The sequence below is a fragment of the Amphiprion ocellaris genome, chromosome 5 (genome assembly GCF_022539595.1).
Source record: "Amphiprion ocellaris isolate individual 3 ecotype Okinawa chromosome 5, ASM2253959v1, whole genome shotgun sequence".
NCBI classification, from domain to species: Eukaryota; Metazoa; Chordata; class Actinopteri; family Pomacentridae; genus Amphiprion; species Amphiprion ocellaris.
The window spans coordinates 10,743,887-10,767,425 of NC_072770.1; the positions used below are offsets into that span (position 1 = coordinate 10,743,887).

At 39.0% G+C, this 23,539-nt stretch overlaps 1 protein-coding gene across 12 annotated transcripts in view; it reads right to left on the reverse strand.

The window, feature by feature from the left end:
* ptprt (protein tyrosine phosphatase receptor type T) overlaps positions 1 to 23,539 on the reverse strand; it is a 412,332-nt gene that overhangs the window by 197,975 nt on the left and 190,818 nt on the right. For all 12 annotated transcript variants that reach the window (XM_035943149.2, XM_035943147.2, XM_035943148.2 and 9 more), the window contains exons 9-10: positions 15,234 to 15,349; positions 14,482 to 14,662 (exon numbers count right to left, since the gene is read on the reverse strand). In XM_035943149.2, coding sequence (XP_035799042.1) covers positions 14,482 to 14,662; positions 15,234 to 15,349 — 297 coding nt within the window. The remainder of the gene's footprint in view (positions 1 to 14,481; positions 14,663 to 15,233; positions 15,350 to 23,539) is intronic.

The window sequence follows — 23,539 nt, forward strand, 5'->3', positions numbered from 1 at the left end:
ACCTCAAATAAAAACTCTATTAGCTTACAAAGTCAATCACTAATTCAATGTCAGTGGACCAACTGTCTCCAGTCAGGGGAAAACTTTCACCTGATGCCTTCATGGTTGGGTTTTATTTGCATGGTGACACATTCTTTTATTTTTTTCCCATTGTGCAGCCTCTTTAATCAAGCACACTGCACTTGAAATGAAACAATCGCTTTGAGATTCAAGTGTCGACTTCAAGCTTTTAATTCAATGCTGTTGAAAATCAGTCCATTCTGTGGTGTTCTAATTTGGGCAAACATTTATTCTAGTTGGACAAAACAACAAACCTAATAAACGTCTCATATGTAATATTTGTTGGCAGATCTTGTGCTACATCCAGCAAACATGTTTTAATCTTGCTGTTATTGACCTGTAATGAAGAAATGTTCACCTGAAACACATAAACAATACAATTTAGATCAGGTTATGTCATATTATCTGCAATGTGACTTATTCAGGTTTCTTAGTCTCAAGATAGCTTTCTTTCTGTCACTGACAGTTGAGACAAAATCATTGTTTTAGTGTCTGCAAAGCTCATAAAGGTTTGTGTGACAAAAAACTTTGCTATCCATCCAAGGCGCCCATGTACAGCCCAAAATTTGTGACTTGTGTCTGCACTGAAAGCCGATTGTACATGCACTAGGAAAACCAATGTCCATTAAAAAAAAAAAAAAAAACACTTGTCATTGTAATTGACAGTTACAGTTGAATCTCAGGGATAATCACAGTGCTACAGCCCAATCTGTAAGTTGATGCTACATCCTGTGAAAAGGGCATGTTTTCTGCGCTTGTATGTACTGTGTTCTGTGCAAAATAGCTGTTGTAGTATGAAAATAGACACATGCATGACAGATTTTCAAAGTCTGACGCCAAAAGCATGAGTTTGATCTGATTTTGTCCATATGTTAAGAGACTCCAGCACCATTGTTCCCAATAGGACTCCAATATCCCACCATTGTTTAACACTCAGTGGATAGTTCTTTTGCGAAAGAAGAGCATCTACCAGGCATCATTTATTTTGTAGGAAAAGCTTAGGTCACCGAAAATTTGGGGAAATTTCAACAAAACTGTAAAAAATTACACAGTGTGACTGCACATTTCCCAATAGTCAGTGTAGAACACAGTTGAAATAGCCAAAAAAAAAAAGGAATAGCTGCAGAAAACACTACAGTTGTCCATGTTTGTGGGTATTTGCTGTTGCTACAATTTGAAAAGTTAATTCAGCATATCAGTGAGCAGGTCACCTGAGCCCACTCAGCAGGAAACGTTTCCACAACAGTGGCTAAAACTGCCTACAAGATTGTTTGAAAGTTTAAAAGTCCCACAATTATGTTCCAGGATGACAAAGGAGGAATGTTCTCAAACCAACTCAAGAAACTGTTGTCCAGATGTTATCAAGGCCTCAGATGATACTCCCATTTCCCCCATTACTGTGAAATGTTACCAAAAGTAGAACATTTTGCCTCAAATATTCTGAAGATGTTTTGGTGTCTTTCAGGTAACACATGATAAAATTTTCCGACAACGTCCCATGACAACAAAGCAGCACTCATTTAGTATTATCCCCAAACCTATTTAGAATGGTTATCCTACCTTCAAGAATAAGCTTTCTGAAACTCTCCTGCTGAAACATTAGTAGAGCTTTACAGAAAACATTTTTAGAGTGAAAACTCCAGCTGTGGGAAGGGTTAACACCTGCTGGTGTGGTCTGAAGTGACTGAGTGCTGCACATCTCTCCTTCTATTCACACAAACAGTGAGGGGCAGAGAGGTCTGCTGATGTACTCATTATAGTAAAATCTACCTGGCAACAGCAGTTAGCATGAATCTCAGAAGAGACAGACTTTCACACATCTTTATGAAGGTACACTAACAGAGAAGAAGGTGTCAGACTCCTCGTTTGGGAGTGAAGCTGTCAAATAGTCAAACTCGCAAATATACACCGTTTTACACACAAAAACACAGAGATACACACCTGGACAAACACACGGACACCTAGCGCTAGATCAAGAACACAATACCAAAACATGCATACACTGAGAGGTGTGAATTGTTGTAAATGTTAAGGAGACAGACGGAGAAAGGATCAAGTGCAATGTGTTATCTGTTAGTCATGTTGTGGGTGCGTATACCTGTTTAAACTGACTCTGACGTTCTCGTTTAAGGGAAGGTTTGGGTTCAGTGTTGGTCAGAAAGTAACATATTAGTGTTTTAATCTGTAGGAAATTAATTATGCAATGTTCTCTGAAGTGATGGAAACACAACTGTGTTAGCATTTTTACTTTTCCTTCTAACTTCATAGTTCTTCCTCCTAGTTCCTGATCATTTGGCACTTGCAGAAAAATGCTCCGATCTCATTCTGTTTGCTACTGGTTGCGCATAAAGTTGTTGATGGAGGAAGTGAAGGTTTTATTTTGTTGCTGCATTCACAGTATGTCGGAGTGGATGAGAGCGTCTGTAACGCAGAGATGAGTCTGACAATAGCCGGAACCTTTTATTGCTCCTTTAGTTGGGTGCTCAACTACAAAGAACGTTTCCAGGAAAGTTCAGCCATTTCAGCCGTAAATTGAATCTAAAAGAAGACGGATGTGCCACCGCACTTCCTTTTACACTTAACAATTGTGTGCCATGATCCATCATTCGTCAAAACATCAAACGGCTTCAGGACGACCTCCTGCACCAGGAGACGCCTGGCTTAAAATCTAAGCAGCACGCCGAGCAAACATCAGCTCTTTTGATCAAGGTGGGATCTGATTGGAAAACTGTTTTGTTATGTAAAATCGCTGCCCAATATTTTATAAAACCTAAGATCTAGAGTTTTTTTGTTATATTTTTACCCTCTTTTATGTCTGATCGAAGGCCAACGAAGGATTCAACAAGTTTTAATGGCCATGAGCTAGCTACAAACACAAGATACCAACATTTTGTCACAATAGCTGCTCATCGATTCGCTGCCATGTGGAGATTTAACACCAATTCCAAAAGTTTATGTCAAGTCTTGACAAAAAGAGAGAATGGCAGCCTTACTTTGCAGTTCTACAGCGGACACTACACATCAGGTGTCATTGATTCATTTGAGCTGATCATGGTAATTTTTGTTTTATTTTATCCTTGGGAGCAAACAAGTCTTTTATTGCTATTAACATGCCAGAATCTGAATGCCTGAACTGTCAGAGTAAAATTTATGACCCATGACTCCAAAACTGAAGTACACATGGTAGTGTGAATGTGTTGAAGCCCTGCAGAACAAAATACAACACACTTGAAACCAGGACATTACGGAAAACACCTTTGACCAAAACATGAAGAGTAGCAGTAAGTCACACATAAACAGACAAACATCAGCACACAAATACACACACATACACACACCAACAAACTATCAGAGAGGTCTGACAGAAGAATATTTTGATTAGTAATTCCGAGGTGTTGATTAAGGCCCCAGCCAGTGGAGCATATCAAATTACCCTAACAAAGAAATGCAATTAGATGCTGCCATTTTTATTCAGCGCCTTATCACTCACTTTTTTGTGTGTATGTGTGTGTACTCTGATCTTTTGCGATGCAGCGTCTACCTGAATATCTGTGAATATCTGGGTGGTGTTTTTTCTGTGCATGCTGGGCTGTTTGTGTGTCCATAAATATGAGCTTTCTATGACTCACTATGTGCACCCTGACATCTCCAGTGTGCACATCGCGGCTCACACAATGCGACCATGCATGTGTGTGCATGTTTTTACTCTCTTTTTGTGTATATATGCGTGTGTTCTCGTGCACCTCGGGGGCTGCGACCGAAGCAAACAGGCTTCATTGAAAAGATAACGGCAGCTGTAACACATTAATCATAACTTGATTAACTTTCATCGTGCAGCACAATGAATGGCCTGCTTTATTATGCCAGAAGCTCTCTCCTCTATGTGTCTCTCTCTCTTTCTCTTTTTCTTTTTTTTTGTATATTCCTAGTTTTCTGTCTCTTAACCCCGTCTTGCATTTGCGGTTCGGTTCAAATTATCTCTACTGGCATGAAATGAATATCTCAGTTTCCTCTCTGGCTTTTCATTTCTCTGGCTCTCTTCATTATAGTAAGCAGCAGACCTGGTTGTTCATATGGAAATTTTGCCTTTTATTCTTTGTAACTGTTTAGGGCCGTGCAGCAGCTATTTGCAAGCAAACTCAAATTAAACTGATTCTTATTATCGATTTGGGGATTATTTGCACAACATGTGTTTAATCATTCGGCAGCAGCTTGATGGTAATTCGGCAAAATACAAGTTTGAAATCCATTTTTTGCTTGACGGCTCATGTTCCTATGTGAAGAACCACAACATTTCTGTTCAGAACCAGACATATGTAAATTCATCATGTCACATCTTTAGGTATTCATGTAGAAATTCATAATGCCTTCTACATTGTCTTTCCACCTTTTATATCTTTATTTTTAGATTTATTGTACTTTTGTAATTTTTGTCCTGCTTCTTCAATGCCTCCAGCTGCTGTAACGTCAATTTCCCCACGGAGGGATCAATTTATCTTATCATAACAGGGGGTTAAGAAATGGGCATGTGAATTTTCAAGAATTCACACATTTATATCAATTTTATATTAATACAAATATTTAATTCTTACTAATGTTTTCGTAAATGTGGATGGCACCCCAACCCAAAGTATCTAGTAAAGGCGAATTCATACTTTCTTCATCTAGGTGTGTAAAAGGGTAGGTGTGACATCCATTTGCAAAATTTGTGACTGTCTGGAATGTACAAATGCAAAAGGTCTGATAGCATGCGTGCCAGGAAACAAATGGTGCCCAAAACAAATTGTACAGGGAGATTTTCCATCGCCTTTATAACTCGTCATTTAAGCAATTCTGATTGAGGACATTGCTGTCAGATTTTGGGGGTGCTTTGATTTATACATGCTTCCCATTGACGGTGATTTAACACAGTAGGAAGTTCTAAATTCTCCAGATATCTTGTGATATGTCTGCCCACTGCGCTCGATGCACGGCGCTGCAGCCCAAACTGTAACCAACTGCTTTATCCTGTAAAAAGTGCAAATTCACAGCTTTTTAGAAACATTTCATGTGTTTTTCTGTGTTGCATGTGAGGGGAAATGAGATGCACAACTTGTAGTATGAACAGAACCACATACACTACCGTTCAAACGTTTGGGGTCACCCAGACAATTTCATGTCTTCCGTGAAATCTCACACTTTTATTCATGTGCTAACATAATTGCACAGGGGTTTTCTAATCATCAATTAGCCTTAACACCATTAGCTAACACAATGTAGCATTAGAACACAGGAGTGATGGTTGCTGGAAATGTTCCTCTGTAGTCCTATGTAGATATTCCATTACAAATCATCAGTTTCCAGCTAGAATAGTCATTTACCACATTAACAATGTCTATAGACATTGTTAATGTGGTAAACTGGATTTCTGATTAATTTAATGATATCTTCATTGAAAAAAAATGCATTTCTTTCAAAAACAAGGACATTTCTAAGGGACTCCAAACTTTTGAACGGTAGCGTATGTGTCCTCTGTTGGCTTTTAAAGTCTGCATGAACTTACATGTTGCTTTCCGGTGTGCGCATCATGTAAGAAACACAGTAAAAAATTCGAAATTCGCTAGATATCCAATGTTATGTCTGACCACTGTGTTTGACGCATCTCAGGAATAATCATGTGGACAAGGTGTTGCAGCCTGATCTGTAACCAGCTGCTGTATCATGCATAAAGTGCAAAGTCATGGCTTCTTAGAATCATCTCTCATGTTTTTCTGTGTTCCATATGAGGCACGATGAAATGCATAATGTGTGGTACAAACAGAAACACATATGTGTCCTCTGTTGGCTTCCCAGTGTGTGCATCATGTAAGAAACACTGTAAGAAATTCGAAATTCTCCAGATATCCTGTGCTACTTCCACCCACTGTGCTTGACGCACCTCAGGAATAAACACAGTGACGCAGTGCTGTCACACAATCTGTATGTACAGTTTAAGTGTATAGCTTTTCAGAAACATCTTGTGTTTTTCTGCATTCCATATAAGGAACAATTCAATGCTTCACTTGTAGTATGAATAGAACCACATATGTGTCTTTTCTAAGCTTTTAAACTCTGCATTGACTTGTGCAAATGGACACGAAAAGGTCAATACATCATCATCTGTACTGGCAGATTTAAAAGAGCAACATATTACTGTCTACACTATATTGTATACTACGCTATTGTGTATAAGGCCCCCTCATCTACTTTAATGTCGATTACTTGTATTGTTTTCTCTTTAAATCTCATTTAGTCTTTTGCTTATGGCTGAAAGTATGTTCTAATCCATGATATATCAATATTGCTACAGAGTAATTCTTCATGTTGTTCAAGATTTCATCATTATGGCGGTTTATCCTCCCTGGGAACAAATAAACACATCTTGATGAAAAGCAAGCTGGCAGGAGTTAGAAGTAGAGCCGATGGATTAACTTTCACATCGTGATAAAAGGATTTTAGGACCGATCTCTGTTTGTTATTATAATGGGAGACCATAAAGAAATGCACGAAGATGGGCAACATTTGTGTTCTTTCTGCTTTTTGACATCCTAAACATCCTACTTTCAAACATTCAAATTCACAAAGTGCCATAAACATGAAAATGTAAATGTTGCCTTAAACATCTTGCTGCTAATAAAGTCAAAAGTGCATCATCTTTGAAATACTAGAATGAAAAACATAGATGGTGTTAATCTGAACTCAATTTACTATTGATACATGTTTTGAAAGAAGCACAACACAGAGAAGCAGCAACATGGCATACTCAATAATGGTTAATTTTTATTTAAAACTTAACTTCTGTATGGTTTTAGAGCATATTGTGATCATTTATATACCAAATTAATGATTAAAAGCACATAGACAGACAGTGCACCCCTAAAAACTGCAAATGCGCTTTGATAAATTGCCTTTTAGAAAACTGACAGCTAATGAGCACCAAACAAAAAGCAAAGCTGACGTCTCTTATTGTTGTTTTTCTTCTGCTGTGATCGTAGAAAAGACTCTGTGCTCCAAAGATAAAAGGATTATTAAATCTCGCTGACTGTCATTGCCCTCAGAGTGAGAGGATCATTTTTTTCTCTTTAGCAGCGGTGGAGGTATTTATGAGGATATAAACATAGGGATTTGAGATCAGTGTATTTAATATCGGCTGTTTGTCTCCAAGAAGCACTTAAACATGTGACAGGATATCTGGGCTGACAGATAAAAACAACTTGAGCCAACGCTGGTGTTTGTAGCTGAAAAGCAGTTTACTGCATCAGCCAGAGCAGCACTCCGAAATATTTCAAGGACCATTTTTCACAATTGTAAATTTGGTAGGAGTCCACTTACAAAAAAAAAAAAAAAACAGAGACTTCTGTCCTTGTGAAACATCCATTCCCTGCATCAGGTAATAAGCCAGTTGGATGTTTTCAACTAAAAATCAATTTAATGCCCCTTTGGAGATAATATGACATTTACAATCAACCAAAAAATCCAATGGAACCGGAAAGAGTAATTTCTGAGATTCTGGAGCAGAGAAGGTCACTTTGCTTGCTGCGACTCTCTTCTTTAAAAACCAAAACAAAAAAAAAAAGAAAAGAAAGGGGGGGGGGGGGGGGGGGGGGGGGCTCTAATATTACCAAAATCATGTCCCAAATCTGGACTAAATAATCAAAGACACTCTGTCACAAGATAGATGTTTTGTCTTTGACGTATATGCTCCAAGAGTCTTGTTTTTCTCATTGTTGGGTGTATATACTTGTATATTTGGCTGTATTACAAGTTTGCTGCCATGTATAATTGAATTACACAATTTAATATTCTTGTTAAAATCATTTATTATTATTTCAGGAACCGCAGCAGATAAACACAGTTTGTTTGATCTCATTTCTTTGTGATAAACAAGTGAATTTAGAAATTATAATTGGTTTCTTACTTCTATATTGTTTCCAAATGTATCATTGCTAGAGGCAATCCCAGCTATTACATGTTGCACACTTTCATTGCCGGACTTTAGTCCTGCACCTACTCATGTATACATCCTCTTTGTATATATGTGTTGTTGTCATTGCTGTACTATTGGTTGTTAGTACAAGTTGGTAATGAATATGTTGCGTATGACTAGTGCTGCTGTCTGTTTCTTTGTTTGGGAACTGGAGGGCAATGAAATCAGAATCCAAGACCTCCCATAACAAGGCTGATCAATATAAATACACTTGAGAATTTATTAAAATGAAGTCTGAAATATTCCGAAATATTCGCAAATTAGCTAGCCAGTTTCTGAGTAGTACCCTTGATTTCAGCACGGCTATGTTACATGCTATTGGTGGTTGAAGCTAGCTTGCTGTTTCACAGATACACAATTAGTGTGGAAAGGCGTGCTTACGGTCACTTCACTAACTTTAAAAACCAATAAAAGTGGGTCCCAGTGCATGTGGGTGATATAATTAATTTGCAGAGGGTAGTTGATGGTGGTGTCATGTCAAGAAATGCAGTAGTGTCCACAAAGACAATAAGAAGAAGGCTGTAAAGTAGCAAATAAGGATATAAACAATGCCTGATCCTTTTTTCCCCCAATGTGTTTTTTTTTTCTTAACAATTTGACTGTCCAGTGACTATGAAACAAGTAATAGATGAACCTAGGTGTTGCCTATAAGCCTCAATGCTATGACAGCTGTGTTCAGTACTGAGACACCAATTCTCATTCACATCACAACTATGACCAACGGAGGGACTGACTAATTCAAATTATTCAAACTCTTCCCATGTGGACATTTCAACACATATTTACCTAAATAATAATAATTCACTGTGTTTTATTGACAGTTGCTAATAAACCGCTGCAACAAACCACCACAGTAAAAACCTGAAACTTACATTGTCAGGTCCTTTTTTCTGCAACACCAACCATCACTGTTTAATCTTGTTCCCATTCAGTTAGTGGAAGATGCTCTGTGTGACTGCAATCTACATTTACATGCAATGGAGCCGCAGTTAAGATTGTAAAGGGTTGAACATGTCTTTGTTTAAGGGCATTTTAGTTGATACAGTGATTAAAAAATAACTACATACAATGCTCGGGGGCAATATGTTGCCGTCACCATTGCAGAATAGTTGCATGATTTCTGAGAAGGTCGAGATGAGGCAGCTCCTCTGACTTCCTCTGGCTCACGTTTGATCAGTACGAGACCCGGCAGTAGGGCGGCTGTATTAAGCTGACCTGACAGCTACCTGACAGATAGGTGTTTCATGGTTAGCTTAATGGGCTGCTGTGTACAATAAGTGGACATGACATCTGTCTCTGAGGCAAGCCTGTGTGTGTGTGCTGGTGTGTATTCATACACAACTCACGTTGTGAGGAAATAAATCTGTCACATTGTGAGGACCTGCCTCACTTTTGGGGCAAAAAATGAATAAATAAATAATAATAATTAAAATTTCAGGTTGACAGCTTGGTTTAACGTTTGGGTAAGGTTATTTTCTGGTTCTTCCATGGCTACACTACCTTTCACTGAAAGGCTGCTGCATCCCTGCAATCAATCAAAATGGCTGCACCAGGCATGAGAACACATGCAGAGATCTGTGCTGCAATTTTAAAATAGATAATTCTTCTATTTATATTAATTTACATAAGGTGTGAATGGTTCTTTTACACAAAAATAGGTCATGAATTAAACTAGTGATATCCAGGCAATGGTTGCTTTGTATGAGAGTCTTGTTTTATTAATTGCCAGTTGATTGGTTGCTTAGTAACTTCATGCCCTACAGAGGTCTCAGTAGATGTTAGCTTAGCCATATTACATTATGCCATAAGCTTATGCCTTACATTAGCTGCAGCTTTAGCTAGTAAACAGTGAATCTGCTCCATAAACAGTCACCAGATATAGTTACGGTAAGTCTCCAGGATGCATCTAAATCTAAATAAACATGACTATCTGTGTGTGTTGGTGGCTTCAAACTGCAAATGTGACACACAAACTTAAAAATGCACAGATACACGTGTTATGTACAACATAACACGTGTATCTGTGTTGTGTTGTACATAACACATGTACAACATTAACTAATAGACATAATGTCTATTAACGAGTCTAAGTCATTGGATGTAACAGATGACCATTATCTATTGTTGCAGGCTAGTGAGAATCTTGATGAAAATGTGCATTTGTTGTCGTCAGCTTTCAGCCATTGTTTTGTTTTATCAATATATTATACATTTTTATATTGTCATATAGTAGTTGAGGCTCCAGTCTTTGTGTACAGTACTGTGGTTATTCTCATCTATTGAGACAACACTTGTGAGTGTATCCCAGGACTAGTTTAACATTTGTGACAGAGATGTAGCATAATAAATGTGTGGTGCTTCTTCTTAACAGGTTAAGTGGCTCAATAGACTTCTGAGCAAGGCATACTTCAGGCAATGGAAGAAACCAAAGGAAAAGTGTCAAACGTGTGTTCATAGGTTTAATTTGGATTTTGAATTATTACTTTACTTTTGAATTATTACTTTACGTGGTGTTTGAGCAATCGTTTAGCCATAAAACAACCATCGCCCTCCCTTAGCTCACCTCCACCAGTGAGTAGCTTTAATCGACTTACATTTCTTCAAAGATTTGAACTTCTTTGTCCAATCTGTGATGCAATTAGCATTGTAGTGGCACACAGCAGAATAAAAACAGCCAGTTTCTGTGGTAAAAATCCTTCCAAATCTTTAGCGTCTGAGCAGTGTGGAAGTAAGGCAGAAGCAGGATTTTCCACAACAATGGAAGAGTCAAATTAACAATGGAGAGAAAGCCAAAGGGCTCGTGACTTACGATGGTTGGGGAGACTGTGTCTGTGGTTTTTGTGCGCATGTTAATATGCTGTAAATCTGGCTGGTAAAACAATTTAGGAGGACGTGATTAAAACCTGAGAGACTCTCATCCAGAGATTACAATTATAAACTGGGGGAGGATGAGTCCTTGTGAGCGAAGAGAAAAGTAATTTCATATCTTAATTGCAAATCCCTCGTTTTGCCCCTAAACATAGGTTAAAGTTTATTTCTATTTTATCAGCAAGATTAGGGAGTAAGAGGAAAACCATATATGCTTGTGAATGTGTGTGTGTGTGTGTGTGTGTGTGTGTGTGTGTGTGAGGGGAAAGCTGCTTCATTTGCAGGAGCTCCGGCTCTATAAAGCTATTACCGTACAAACAGCAATTAGCCTCCATGTGAACAATTGCTGTTCTGTTCCCTAATTACTGAATTACAACCAGGAGATTAACGATGGTTAAATAAAAAACAATTAAGAACAAAACAATTAAGGCTTTTTTTCCCCTCTTCTCCTACACCCTAAAGCCATCGCTACTCCCCAGTCAAGTTAGCTTCTCTTTAAGGGTTCGAGCAAATCGCAGTATGTGTGTGTGTTCGGCAAGCAAATGTAGGAATTCCAGGCCGAGATGTGATGTTCCCCAGAAGCTAAATTCAGAGGATATTAGTTATGAGATCAGGAGAAGCGAAACAGCGAGCCCCGAGGAGGGTTGGGAAAGAGATGAGAGATTTGGGATCATGAGAACAATGTGTTTTTTTTCTTTATCCTGCTTATCAGGCGTTGCTCTAATGGAGTCGAAATATTCCAGTTTATCGCAGGCGTGTTGTTGAGAGAAACGTGAAGCAGCGATGAATTATTAGCGTCGGGGGTTCTGCTCTGATTTAGGGGAACATGAAGGCCTGCAGATAGGAAACAGGAGTTTAAAAGGTTGCTGTTGTGAAATAATGTGAACTGCTGGAGGACATTTACATTTGAAGCATTTCTAATGTGTGTCGGTATGCTCCGATTCTATACACCGACAAGACGAGAATGCTAATTAGAACTATTTTCATATGTTGCAGGGACCAAACCTGTGTGAGTACAGATCTAATGCACCCCGTCCTACATGCTTATTATTATTATTTCTATTTTTATACTGTACTTAGTCACTTTAATACTCATTTTAATTGTAATTACGAGCACAGATTTGCAGCCCAACAGTTAGTTTCCATGCCTTCAAAAGTCATGGTTTTCCAGTTTCTTGTGGCTACTCATTCGAAATTTGGTTGAGTCCAGTCCAACCCTGAACTCGCCACACCCAATTTTAACCCTTTAGGCGCCACAGTTTTTTCAATAAAATATTCCGTTTTGATATCACTTTTTCAAAAGGTTGAAAACTTGAAAATGATTAGAGATAAAGGCATACTGTAAATGAGTAAAATCATCAGTATGATCCAAAGTTTGTGATTGGAGTAAATTCACTCATCTAATTTGCATATTATGACGTCACCAGGCGGCGGACATATGGATTACATAACTTTCACAGATGTTTATCGATCAAGATGGCATTGCTTGGCTCAGAATTTGTCAGATTCCTGTCTCCACGATACCCAACAGGCTCATCTAAATGTCTGATCCACTTGTGATACTGTTCCTCATCTCTCAAGCAAACCCAGCCATCATGATCGTCATTTACGGTGGGGCCTGAACGCCACTGCGGCCTCCGCCGCTATTATCAGTGCATTTTTCTCCCGCGTCTGCCGCTATTTCCGCGGTTTTTTGCATCCCCGCTACCCACCTCACTATTAGCGGTGTTTTGACCACCCCTGCTACACCCACCACGCCACCCTGGACATGGTGAAGCAAAGCATCGGCTCCAGGATGTGCTGCTTGTGGACTGTCATGGCGCACGGACTCGCTGCCGTTACGCACAGACGCAGCGTCACTTTCTGTCTCACTGGACGACTGAACATCTTCATCAGAGGGTGAATATTCCTCTTCAGAATCTGAGTCAGCCATTACTTGACGAAATACTTTGTCAACGGTGAACAGACCTCTCGGCTTGGTGACTTTTCTCTCGCTGTCTTAGGCTCTGTTACGCGCCGACTGCGACCCTCGTCTCCTCGACCGGGGGGCGGTTTTGTTATGTTCAGCAATGTTGCTTGTCGCAATTTTGTGACTTTGGCGCTTAAAGGGTGCAGACAGCACTAAAATTTTTTAAGATTTTTTAAAATTGTAAATAAAATTTTGTATCTTATTTCTTCTACCAGGACAATTTGCACATTACTTTGCACCCTAGTTTCCTTATCTTTTTTTAAATGTTACATGTGTGATCTATTATTATGAAATATCCCCTTGAATCCCCAATGGGATGAATAAAGTCTATCTATCTATCTATCTATCTATCTATCTATCACATTCTTTTGTACATTGTTGTCTTATCTATCTTGAAAACGTGTGAGCTACTGGGTATCTTGAGGAGGATAATCCATCCATCCATCCATCCATCCATCCATCACCCATAAAAACCAAGTTTACCTTTTAACATTTGGTGCAAAAGTGTATTTTAACCCAAATCCTGGTCTTTTCCAAAATTTAACACATAGGTTTAGTGCCTAAACTTAATGAAAAGCAAGTGAAATATGTCCTGAAATTTACCAAACGTACCACCACGACCTGTTCAACCCACATCACGTTTTGCCACTAAACTGGAAAAGCTACACATTTATCGGTGTCCAATATATATGTGGTTTGAAAAAATACCACTATTTGACCCTTGGTAAATGTGAATGGGCTGTCTGGTCACGTGAGGCGCTCATAAGGCCTGGTTATGGTCTAGCTACAGTTGAGCTTCTGGGTTAAGTGGCATCTGTTTCTCAATTTGAGCAACCACACTGCTAGAAAAATGTATAGTGTTTAGTTTAAAAGCATTAATAGATGTTTTTATCCTATACTGACAATTGAAATAGATAGATTCAGTAATCAAAGTGACATTTTCCCAATAGGAGACATGTTAGTTGTAATAAATAAGAAAACACCAAAGGAGCTGTTTTCCAAGCTACACTACATCCATACAAGCCCTTTCTTTATCAGTATAAATAGCCTAATTATATCCCTGTTTGCATGTGGGTGCAAATTCACAAACATCAGTGTCTATTTATGTTCCATTGTACACACAATGTAATATCAGGCTGATTAAAACTTTAAAACCTGTCACAAGTTAAAAGAACAGCTGGAAATAGTTTTGTTTTTTTATTCCCTGCAGTTGTTCTCATTTTGCCACCAAACAATTATTGCTCCGACGCTTTCAGCCCTGCAGCTCCTCAAACTAGCTGTCAGTCACACAGTGTGAGCCGGACTCTGACATCTCTCATCTTGTACTTCCTGCAGGAGAAGTTCAGGTTTCTGTAGGTGGCCACTTCTCCTTCTGTTTATTCTAAACAACACACCGGTGGATGCTGTCAGAAAATTTATTATGAATCATTTTCTGGGGAGCCAGAGGGCATCGCCTCAGGGAGACGCTGATAGACACCGAGCTACCGCAGCTGCTGGTTATAACTCGGATCAATACTGCATTAGAAACTTTGCTATTAGACATTTTGAATTCATCTTTACAAATGGTGCTTTTACTCACCGTCCTCCTCCGTCTGTTTGACTATCTCTTCGCTCTCCTTGCTGCCTTCAGGGTTGGCCAGAACCAGACGCAGCCTGACAGTTACAAAAGGCCTCAGTCCTCTCAGAGTGTAATGTGACGACGTCTGGATCAACTCTTCAGCTACGAACTCCTGCTGGTTGAAGACATACTGGTACTGCACCTGGGAGACGCAGAAGGAACCATGGCATTTATTCCACTGGTTAAATACAAATGCTAATGCATGCGACCTTGCAGCGCTGACAGAACTGTCTTATGGCAATAACTAGTGAATTCACTGTGCAGGTCCAAAGTAAATGTCACAAACCCCACATTAACCTGAAACAGTGGCGTTGCTGAGTAAATTTACAGTACAACATTGGAATTTGGAGGCAAAAATATGTATAGATTCACCTCTAGATGCAGCACATACTGTCCTAAAACCAAGCTGTTTGCTTTTGTAAGTGCGTATTTACCATACATTCCATTGGATGTTTAAGGTATAATACAGAATGGTGCATAGCATATGGGACTTAGCTGCATGTAATTTTTCTTGCTCTTTTTTTTCCCCATATATTGTGTGTATCTCTACTGCAACTGTCTAACAATAAAGGCAAATACCACAAAGACTGTAATAAATACATGTGCCTCTGCTTCCTGCTAGTGGCACACAATACTGCATTTTCACGGTGGACAATAGTTCATCTATCTTGCACTTTTGCGTTATGGCACAGATTTTGGACAGCTGTTCTTACCGTCAAATTGTAGCTGTGGCATCGAGTCACTGCGTAACCAAAAGTCTCCCACTGTATAGTCAGCTGGCGAGCTCTGACATCCACCACGTTGACGTTTTGGGGTCCGTGGACTGGATCTGAATGAAGGATAGACAGAAATGAAAGTTAGTTCTACAAGTGAGCTGAAGAGACAGTAGTCTTATGCAAGGACAGATTGTTGAAACACTGATTTTGTGGAACCACACTTCTAATCTGGAAAGACTCTGAACTATGATCAGTGGAAGATTTTGTGGGACAGAACTTTTGACCGTCAAGCTATAGTTTAGTCCTTCTACTTTTTCACCGTAACATTGCTGTGATGACAGTTTTCATCTTGCAAAACTAGCAGATTTTTACTTTTTTGCACCATAAATGTTGCTCATGCTAATAAAATACATTTTTTTCTATATATAGACATTGTTTGCACTGCTCTTGTATATCCATATGTGTTATCTTTGTATGTATGAGTAGATGCACAGTGATGATACGTTATATTGCTGCATGTGACAGCCTTTGAATCCTTGAATTCTAAAATGTTACAACCAAGCCAAGTTTGCTTCCTGTAAAACCCATCCTTTAACAAATGTCCAGATTTCTTTCACGGTACAACTGTGTCTCTTTCAGTAGATTTTTCGCATCATTGTGGTGGAAATAATAGCGCTATGTGAGAAAAAAAAGTGCCACTTAACTTCCTGTAAACAAGTTGTGAGAGTGATTAAGACCCTTTGGAGTATCAACCGTACAGCGAATTTGGTTCAGTTATTTACTGAGCACTCATGCTGTTTTCAAACCGGCATGCAGAAATCCAAACTCTTCATTTAACAGTGGCTTTCATCTAGCTTGTTTGGATAAACTTGCTGCAACCAACAATCATTTAGAGATATTTTAATTTCCTAGGAATTGGGAGACAACAAATAGCTTTGATACTCCTTAGCATTCACTCTCCAAGTCTCTGGAGAGGGATGGGACACTGATTTTATCAAAGATATTCTCTCACTTGGTGCTTTGATGAAAGTGATGGAGAGTTGTGTCCAAAATTTATTAGAGGTGTTTGACTGGGTTGAGATCTGGTGCTTGCAAAGGTCTTAGGGGATGTACCTGTATTGTTCTCTTGGTGGAACATGTCGAAGGATGACTCATCGACCACTTTTTTCCACACCCCTGTAAACCAGTGCCTATTGTTGTTGCACCACTGAACTCTTCAGTGTGCTTTCATCTTTATAATGATGGTTGATGCTCTTCAACCCGATGATAACCTGATTTTCTAAGTGTTGACTTTCTGATCATATCCAGCCGTGACATTCTCGCTGACCTGAGGAGAAGCTGCTTCTGTTTTGTTTTTGTTTTTTTCAACTGTTGACTGCAATTTCGGACCCTGTTAACTAATGTTTTGGTTTTTTTTTTCCCCACAGATTTAAATGTAGATGTCACAATTCCTTAAGAAGTCAGCTGAGAAGTCTTCATGACTCCAAGAATCCAACAGTGAATCCTTTTTGAAGTCATGCACATATTTTCCTCTTGGCATCTTGATATAAAATCTCTAAGAGCATGGTTGGGTGTTAACTGCTGAACTGTAGCATGCAGTGTTATGTTTCTCAAACAGATTTTTCCATTAATTTGTCAGCCATCTATCTATCGGCTAATTGCACAAAAACAGTTTCTTCATATTTTACATGAGCAGAATTGTGTCATTTAACAGATTCATTTTTTTTTTTTAATCCGCTGATGGTAGTTTTGGTTTCCTGCCATGAGCAACAAAACTCTGATGTGATATGAAGGCTGCAAACAGATTCACAGGTTCCAACCTGTGATGTGTTAATTAACGGACAGTCTGTGCGACCACTAGGCCGTGCTGCGACATTACAGCAAAGCTCAGATTTCAAAAAGAAAAAGGAATTACCACAGAAGCTCCTGTATTAATCCGCAGCAGACGTCTGGAGTGGCTATCGCAGCTTTTGCCATATGTTATCCACACACACACACACAAAATCATCACTCCACATCACTTCAGAGGCCGTTACATTGACTTGCATTGATTTTCTAGAGATTTAACCGTCACCACTAGCTTTTCCTCGGAGGCTCATTTGTTGTCAGTCCCAAAAAAGTAGCAAAGTAAACAGATTTATGTCCCCACAAACCAAAAATGTTTTAACTTACAAGCACAAGCAGCAACAGGCTCCCACCAGTTCCCCCTTTATGCCCACACAGCGTAACAATGGCACACACACACACAAAGCCTCACAACATTGTTGCAGCCATATGTTGGGCTCTCCTCCCCAGGTTTGTGTACCACGACTGTCTGCACACTAACAAGCTCGTTCAAACCCATCTTTCTGTCTGCCTAATTAGTTTCTATCAGCTAACGATTGTAACCGAAACAGGTCACCACATAATTAGAGAAGCTATATTAAAATGTATTTCTGCAGTGAAAAAATAAGACTTTACTCACAATTAGGGTGAGCTCCAAAAATAAATAAATAAATAAATAAAATCTGGAGAAAATTGAAAAAAAAAAAAAAAAAAAAACAACAACAACAAAAAAAAAAACACCTACACAGGAGGAATGGGTTCTGGCATTGATGTAGAAACTCATTTATTATGTCTGATGATTGTTGGAAGAACAACTCGGCTAATGAATTCATGACATTTGAGAGTTTCTCTGTTGTTCAAAAATGAAGAATCCTGAGGCAGGATTTTATCAACTGAGTTTTAGAATGTGAAGTTTTTAAACTCATTAAACCTTTACAGTCAGACCCAAGAGAAAAATAACCAAATGTCTCTGTTGTCTAGTTGAGTTTTTAGTGTCTTTGAGCAGCTAAATTCATCCATGGGCTGTCATTTATTCCTCAATGCCTTAATACTTTACTAAAGCTTTGTTCCATGGCAGCTGTCCATCATCTAAAGCATAGAATTTTAGTTTATGTTAAAATGTGAGTTAAATTAAGTCTAGTTTTACAATCGAATAACATTTCACTTCTAATTTTTGGATGTTTTCTACATAATATAACCTGTTTAAAATCAACTCAGTCGTCACTAATAAGGTTGTTGAAACTTGGAACTGCCGACCAAATTGAGACCTCCTATGATGATAAACCAAGGCTTAAAAAGGAACTTTATCCTTGTTTTAGACGCAAAAGACTGTGTATGAATGCAGCTGAGCGCATTATAAGATTGTTCAAACAAGCTACTTACTGCAAACCTAAGATCAGCTCGATCAGACAAGATTAGACAACGGCACCATGGATTAGCCATCTAAGAGGCCATCGGAGACAGGAAATTAGGGATTCTCTTGTCGGTGTGTGTGTGTGTCTACAAATGCACAAAGGTTTGGTGACTTTAAAACACAAGTAAAGATGATTTCAAAAACAAGTTTCTGCACGCATTTTTCTTGCACACTTTTTAGTACGCTTGGAATAAGTTTATCCCGACATCTTGCAGAAGTTGCCACGGTTGGTGTTGTTGTGGATCTAGACTGTTTCAGTAGTTTCTGTTTCTTCACGTAATCCCAGACTGACAACCTTCTTGTTTTTGTGGCTAAAGACAGATTTTTATGACTTTGCTTGTTTGCATTTAATAAGAATCTAAACATATAAAGAGCCTCAAGCTTTTGCACAACACCATATGTGAATGCATGTGCATGGGGTATCTGCAAACTGAGTGCACTGCAAGAAGAGCGTGTGCGTGTTTGTGAGTTTGGGTGCAGATTTTCGACTCCCCGGAGTGCTTTATGGTTTAAGTAGTCTCTGGTTCTACTTAAAAAGGCCAAATCCTATGAAGTAATCTACTATTCCTGGATAAGACTGTGACAGAATGACATTTGGCAGTCAAGAAAGCTGCAGGGGGTTAGTAAGATAACCAACATATAACCCAATCCTCAGGTCACTGCATTAGGCAGTGATGCTTTCACACGGCCCACATGCTGTCTGAAGAAAATAGAGCTTCGCTGCATCCGATTGATGCTGATTGACCGACGGGCTCTGCTTGCTCTGTGTCCATTTTATTAGAAAAGACTCTGCAGGTCGTTATGCAGCAATTAGGGTGGAAAATAAAGCCCATTTGATGAGCAGCTCTCATTTGTGATCATCACTTGTCCACTCGTTTGTCAGCAGCAGGACGTTTCACAAAGTTTTTAATGGATTTTCATATATTGTGATGGTAAGATGGTGAACCAAAGGTGTTGTCAGACAATATTGGATTTCTATCATTAGAAGGAGTCTAATCTTTTGACTTTTTAGGCTCAAGAAGCTACGATATACAGTTAAACAGCACATGTTTGTGTTAACATGCCAACCTGTCCAGCTACAATACAGAAAATAATTGCTTTTACCCCCTGATTGTACACATTTTAGTAAAAGAAACTCCAGTAGGAGACAAAAACTTCAAAAACAAACAAAAAAAGGTCCCATTTTCAGAATTATACTCCTCCAGAGAACAAATGTGAGCAAACTTATAATTATGCATGCTTAAGCAGATCAAGTGATGTACCTATAATAAATGCATACGCCGTAATTCCTTAATTACGGAGATATAATTGCTCATCAGTGAGCCGGTGAGGGAATGAAATAATCGGTTTTCCCCGAGAAAAGCAACGTCTCACTGCAGCGACGCGTGTTCCTGCAAAGACTCAAACCTCGTTAGCTAAATCAAATCTAGAGTTCTGCAGAGGAACGGGCCAAAAAAGCAGCCAAACAACCCCCCTCCCCCATCGACAAACCACCCACCAACCCACCAGCAGTCTTACAGTTGGGTATGAGGGGAGCTAATCTTGTAGATAATCTGACTTCTGCTAGATTTAGATCCCGTTTGAACAGATTGCTAATTTCTACTTTGAAAAATGGAGGAAGATTCAACAGAATGAGTCCACTGGTCAGCTACCACCGGTAAAATTAAGTGTTGCTTTGGCATTACTGCAAAATCCCGACTCTCTGACTCTCAGCAGCTAAAATGCACTTCCATCTGTGTCTCCACTCTTTCAAGGTTAAAAACCCTGAAAGTGTTTTTGAGAGCTGCCAAGGGAGGAAGCGATGGAAAGAAGAATGGTTGGAAAAGAAGCCGAGGAAGAGAGAGGCTGGGAGGAAGAGAGCAGGGGAGGTTATTTGAATTATAACTTTGTTTACATCATTAAGGTGATGACGGTGTCTCCCAGGCTGCCCTTGGTCATGACAAATGCCAGATTTGCCACAACATCCATCTGTTTGATCCTCCCTTCCTTCTCTCCCCTCTTTTCTTATTCCACATCCACACGGCATCTAAATTCTTCCATCAACTTCAATCTGTGCTTCAACTCTGGATCTCCGACCTCCGTGTCGGAGAGCGAGAACGACGCAGGAAGAAAGGACGGAATTTAAAGAGAGAAAGAAAAAAGTTTGAAGGAAGAAGAAGAGCTGATGTCCAATTATGAGGAAGCTCCAAGTGGAGAGGGGTGAAGGGTTATCGCCTGGAGTAACCAGTGCATGGAAAAATGCACCGCTTGACAGATGGGGGAAAAAAATAGAGGTCGGTTATGTATGCATGTAGGATGAACAATCATATACCTCCGCAGGGAAACAGAGCCAGCACCGGGCAACGCTTTCTACCCTCATTAATCAGCACTGGTCAAGGGTTGGCATGTTAGCTATCACACACTGTGAAAGGGCATTGTAGATGGCACAGCTGGCGCACAATGTGACAAGGCCAGACAGCGAGGCATGTTGCAGCCAGACTCCCTCTCCCCAGTGGTGGAACCAGGGAAGTGGTCCTTGATAGTAGAAGGACAGCAGAGGCGGCATCTGGCCGAAGGTTTTTATAGCTTCTACTGCTGCAAAACAACATACTACAGCCAGCATCCGTCTGTCTACACTCAGATGTTTGGACTCAATGACCAAATAAATCAACAATTTGCATCAAGCATCAATCAAGATGTTCAACCAACTAAACATATTGAGTTGGGAGAAGGTGTTTTTAATGACCACTTACTCAGTAAAATGGTAGCATTTCGAAAGACTAAACAAAAATCCTAAATTTAAATCAAGCAGATTTAATTTATTGACTTGAACTTTTTAAAAAAATTTTTATTTTTTTTTTACTTTAAATCAATTAATGCAGAAATTTTAGTTCAATTTACACAGAATGTTAAGTTGGTGTAATTACTAATATTATTATGTCAAGTTAACTTGAATTTTTAGCCGTTTCTGCCTTATCTGTATTCAGCTGCTGTAAAGTGAATTTCCCTGGTGAGGGATCAATAAAGTATCTTATCGTATCTTGAACAGTTTATCTTGATCAAAAAATCTGTATTTTTGCCTTGTAATTATGCATTTAAGGTGGAGGAAAACTAAGTCATCAAGCCAATTTAATTTTAACCGAAGTTTAAATTGTGCGCAGTGTTAAGTTGGTATAATCAAACAACATTATTCCATCAACACAACTCAACAAAATTATGTTTGCAACTTAAACGATATATCTAATTCATTACCAATGGTGACAGGTTCCCTGAGTGTACTGTGCAGTTTCCTGAGGTACTATTACTGAAGCATCAAACAGACTTTGTAAAAGCTGCCAGCTGATACTGATTAAGCTAATGCTGGAGCTTTAGATTGCACCAAACTGAGATGATCCAGGTGGAAATTACTTGTCTGTTCATATTAAATGCATAAAAAACTGGAAAGACAATGGAAGATGGGAATGAAAGCTGATCCTTACAGCATGCCAAGGATGAAACAATACTGTGTGTTAAATGTATAATAACCAAACGTGAGCCTTTTAGCGCTGGAACCGACTGCTTTACAACTGCAGGCTGAACTGTCTGTGATCATCTACACAACGGCGGCTAACAAGCAGTGGATAGTGCTAATTCCCCGCTGATTTGACCCGAGGTAGAGATAAAGTTGTTTTGCCTGTCTTTGAAAGTACTTAAGGGCCTATTGGATGTTTTGGCAGGTAGATATCTAGTTCAGGCGAGGGCCTAGTGAGGCATTGTGTTTTGGGATGCCTTCCTGAATCTGATGAATGAGCAGCAGAAATGGAGCCATTAATCCAAAGACTTTGGGGAGCCGTTCCAGAGAGGAGAGAGGAGGAGAGGAAGAGGAGAAGTGGAAATCAATCTTTCTGCCTCCCGACGCTCCTCGTCCTCCTCTACGCCGCTCTCTTCTTCTGTTTGTTTTTCATCTTATTCCATTCCCATCTTCTATTTTTTTTCTCATTCTCTCTTGGTCAGTTTAATTGCCTCACAATTTTTCTTTTGATATTGTTTTCTCCATCTGTTGGTTTTATTTTTTTCTCCAACCATCATCTCTCTGCCTCTTGAGCTACTTCCCGCTCATTGCTTTTCTAAATCGCTTTGCTCTCATTTGTGCAACCGGTTTTGCTGCAACATTCTAGTTTACAACTTGTGCATTTTGAGTAAACCTTTTCATGCATACTGTAGCATGCTGCACCAATAATACAGTGAATGCATTGCAAATTAAAAAACAAACAAACAAAACAGGCGTCTGGGGGAAATATGCAGACTGAAGAATTCACAATACGTGTGCATGAGTTTTGTTGTAGCCAGAGTTAGCAAAAGATCACAGCTAAGGCAACAAAAACTATAGTAAAGTTATAAAAGAAAATTCTAGATTTGTATTGGTGCAGATACTGATCTGGTCCAAACATTAATAAAGATTCTTCTGCAACATCTTTACAAAGTTCTATTTTAGTGCTATTAATTCCATTTAGTCAGAACCTGCTGACAAAAAAAAGCAATGCCTTGTTTCATGCTGTCTGAACTAACAGGATTCCAGCTACTTTTATGTAGGGGGATGTAGAAATTTAAAAATGATGTAATTAAAATTGCTAGGGAATGTACAAACTTACCACTGTCAAATTTGAGTGTTATTTTTAGGAAATTGATCTGGTTTTGCCCATTTAGGGATGTGCATTGTCGTAAGTTTGTAAAAAATCATGCACTTGTTGCAGCTCTCTTTATTCTACTCTATCGTTTTGCATTATCTCCTTCTCCAAAGAGGAAACTTGTAGGTTCATAGGAAGAAAATATTGACAAAAATTTGTCCACGCCTAGATAAAGTGTCCTGGAAAAGTTTACCTTTCAAAAAAAAAAAAAAAAAAAAAGACATATTTGTAGCCTGCTGTATTTCCACTAACGTATATGAAGATGATTTGAGCAAATGTTAACCCTACCTCAGACCCACTGGATTGCAGATATTTTCTACGTGACACATTTGTTAACACAAGATTAGAAAAAGAAAATTCCTTTGTTGAAATTGATGCTTTTGACAGAGAATATTCCCAAACTTGTATCGTGTTTTGTC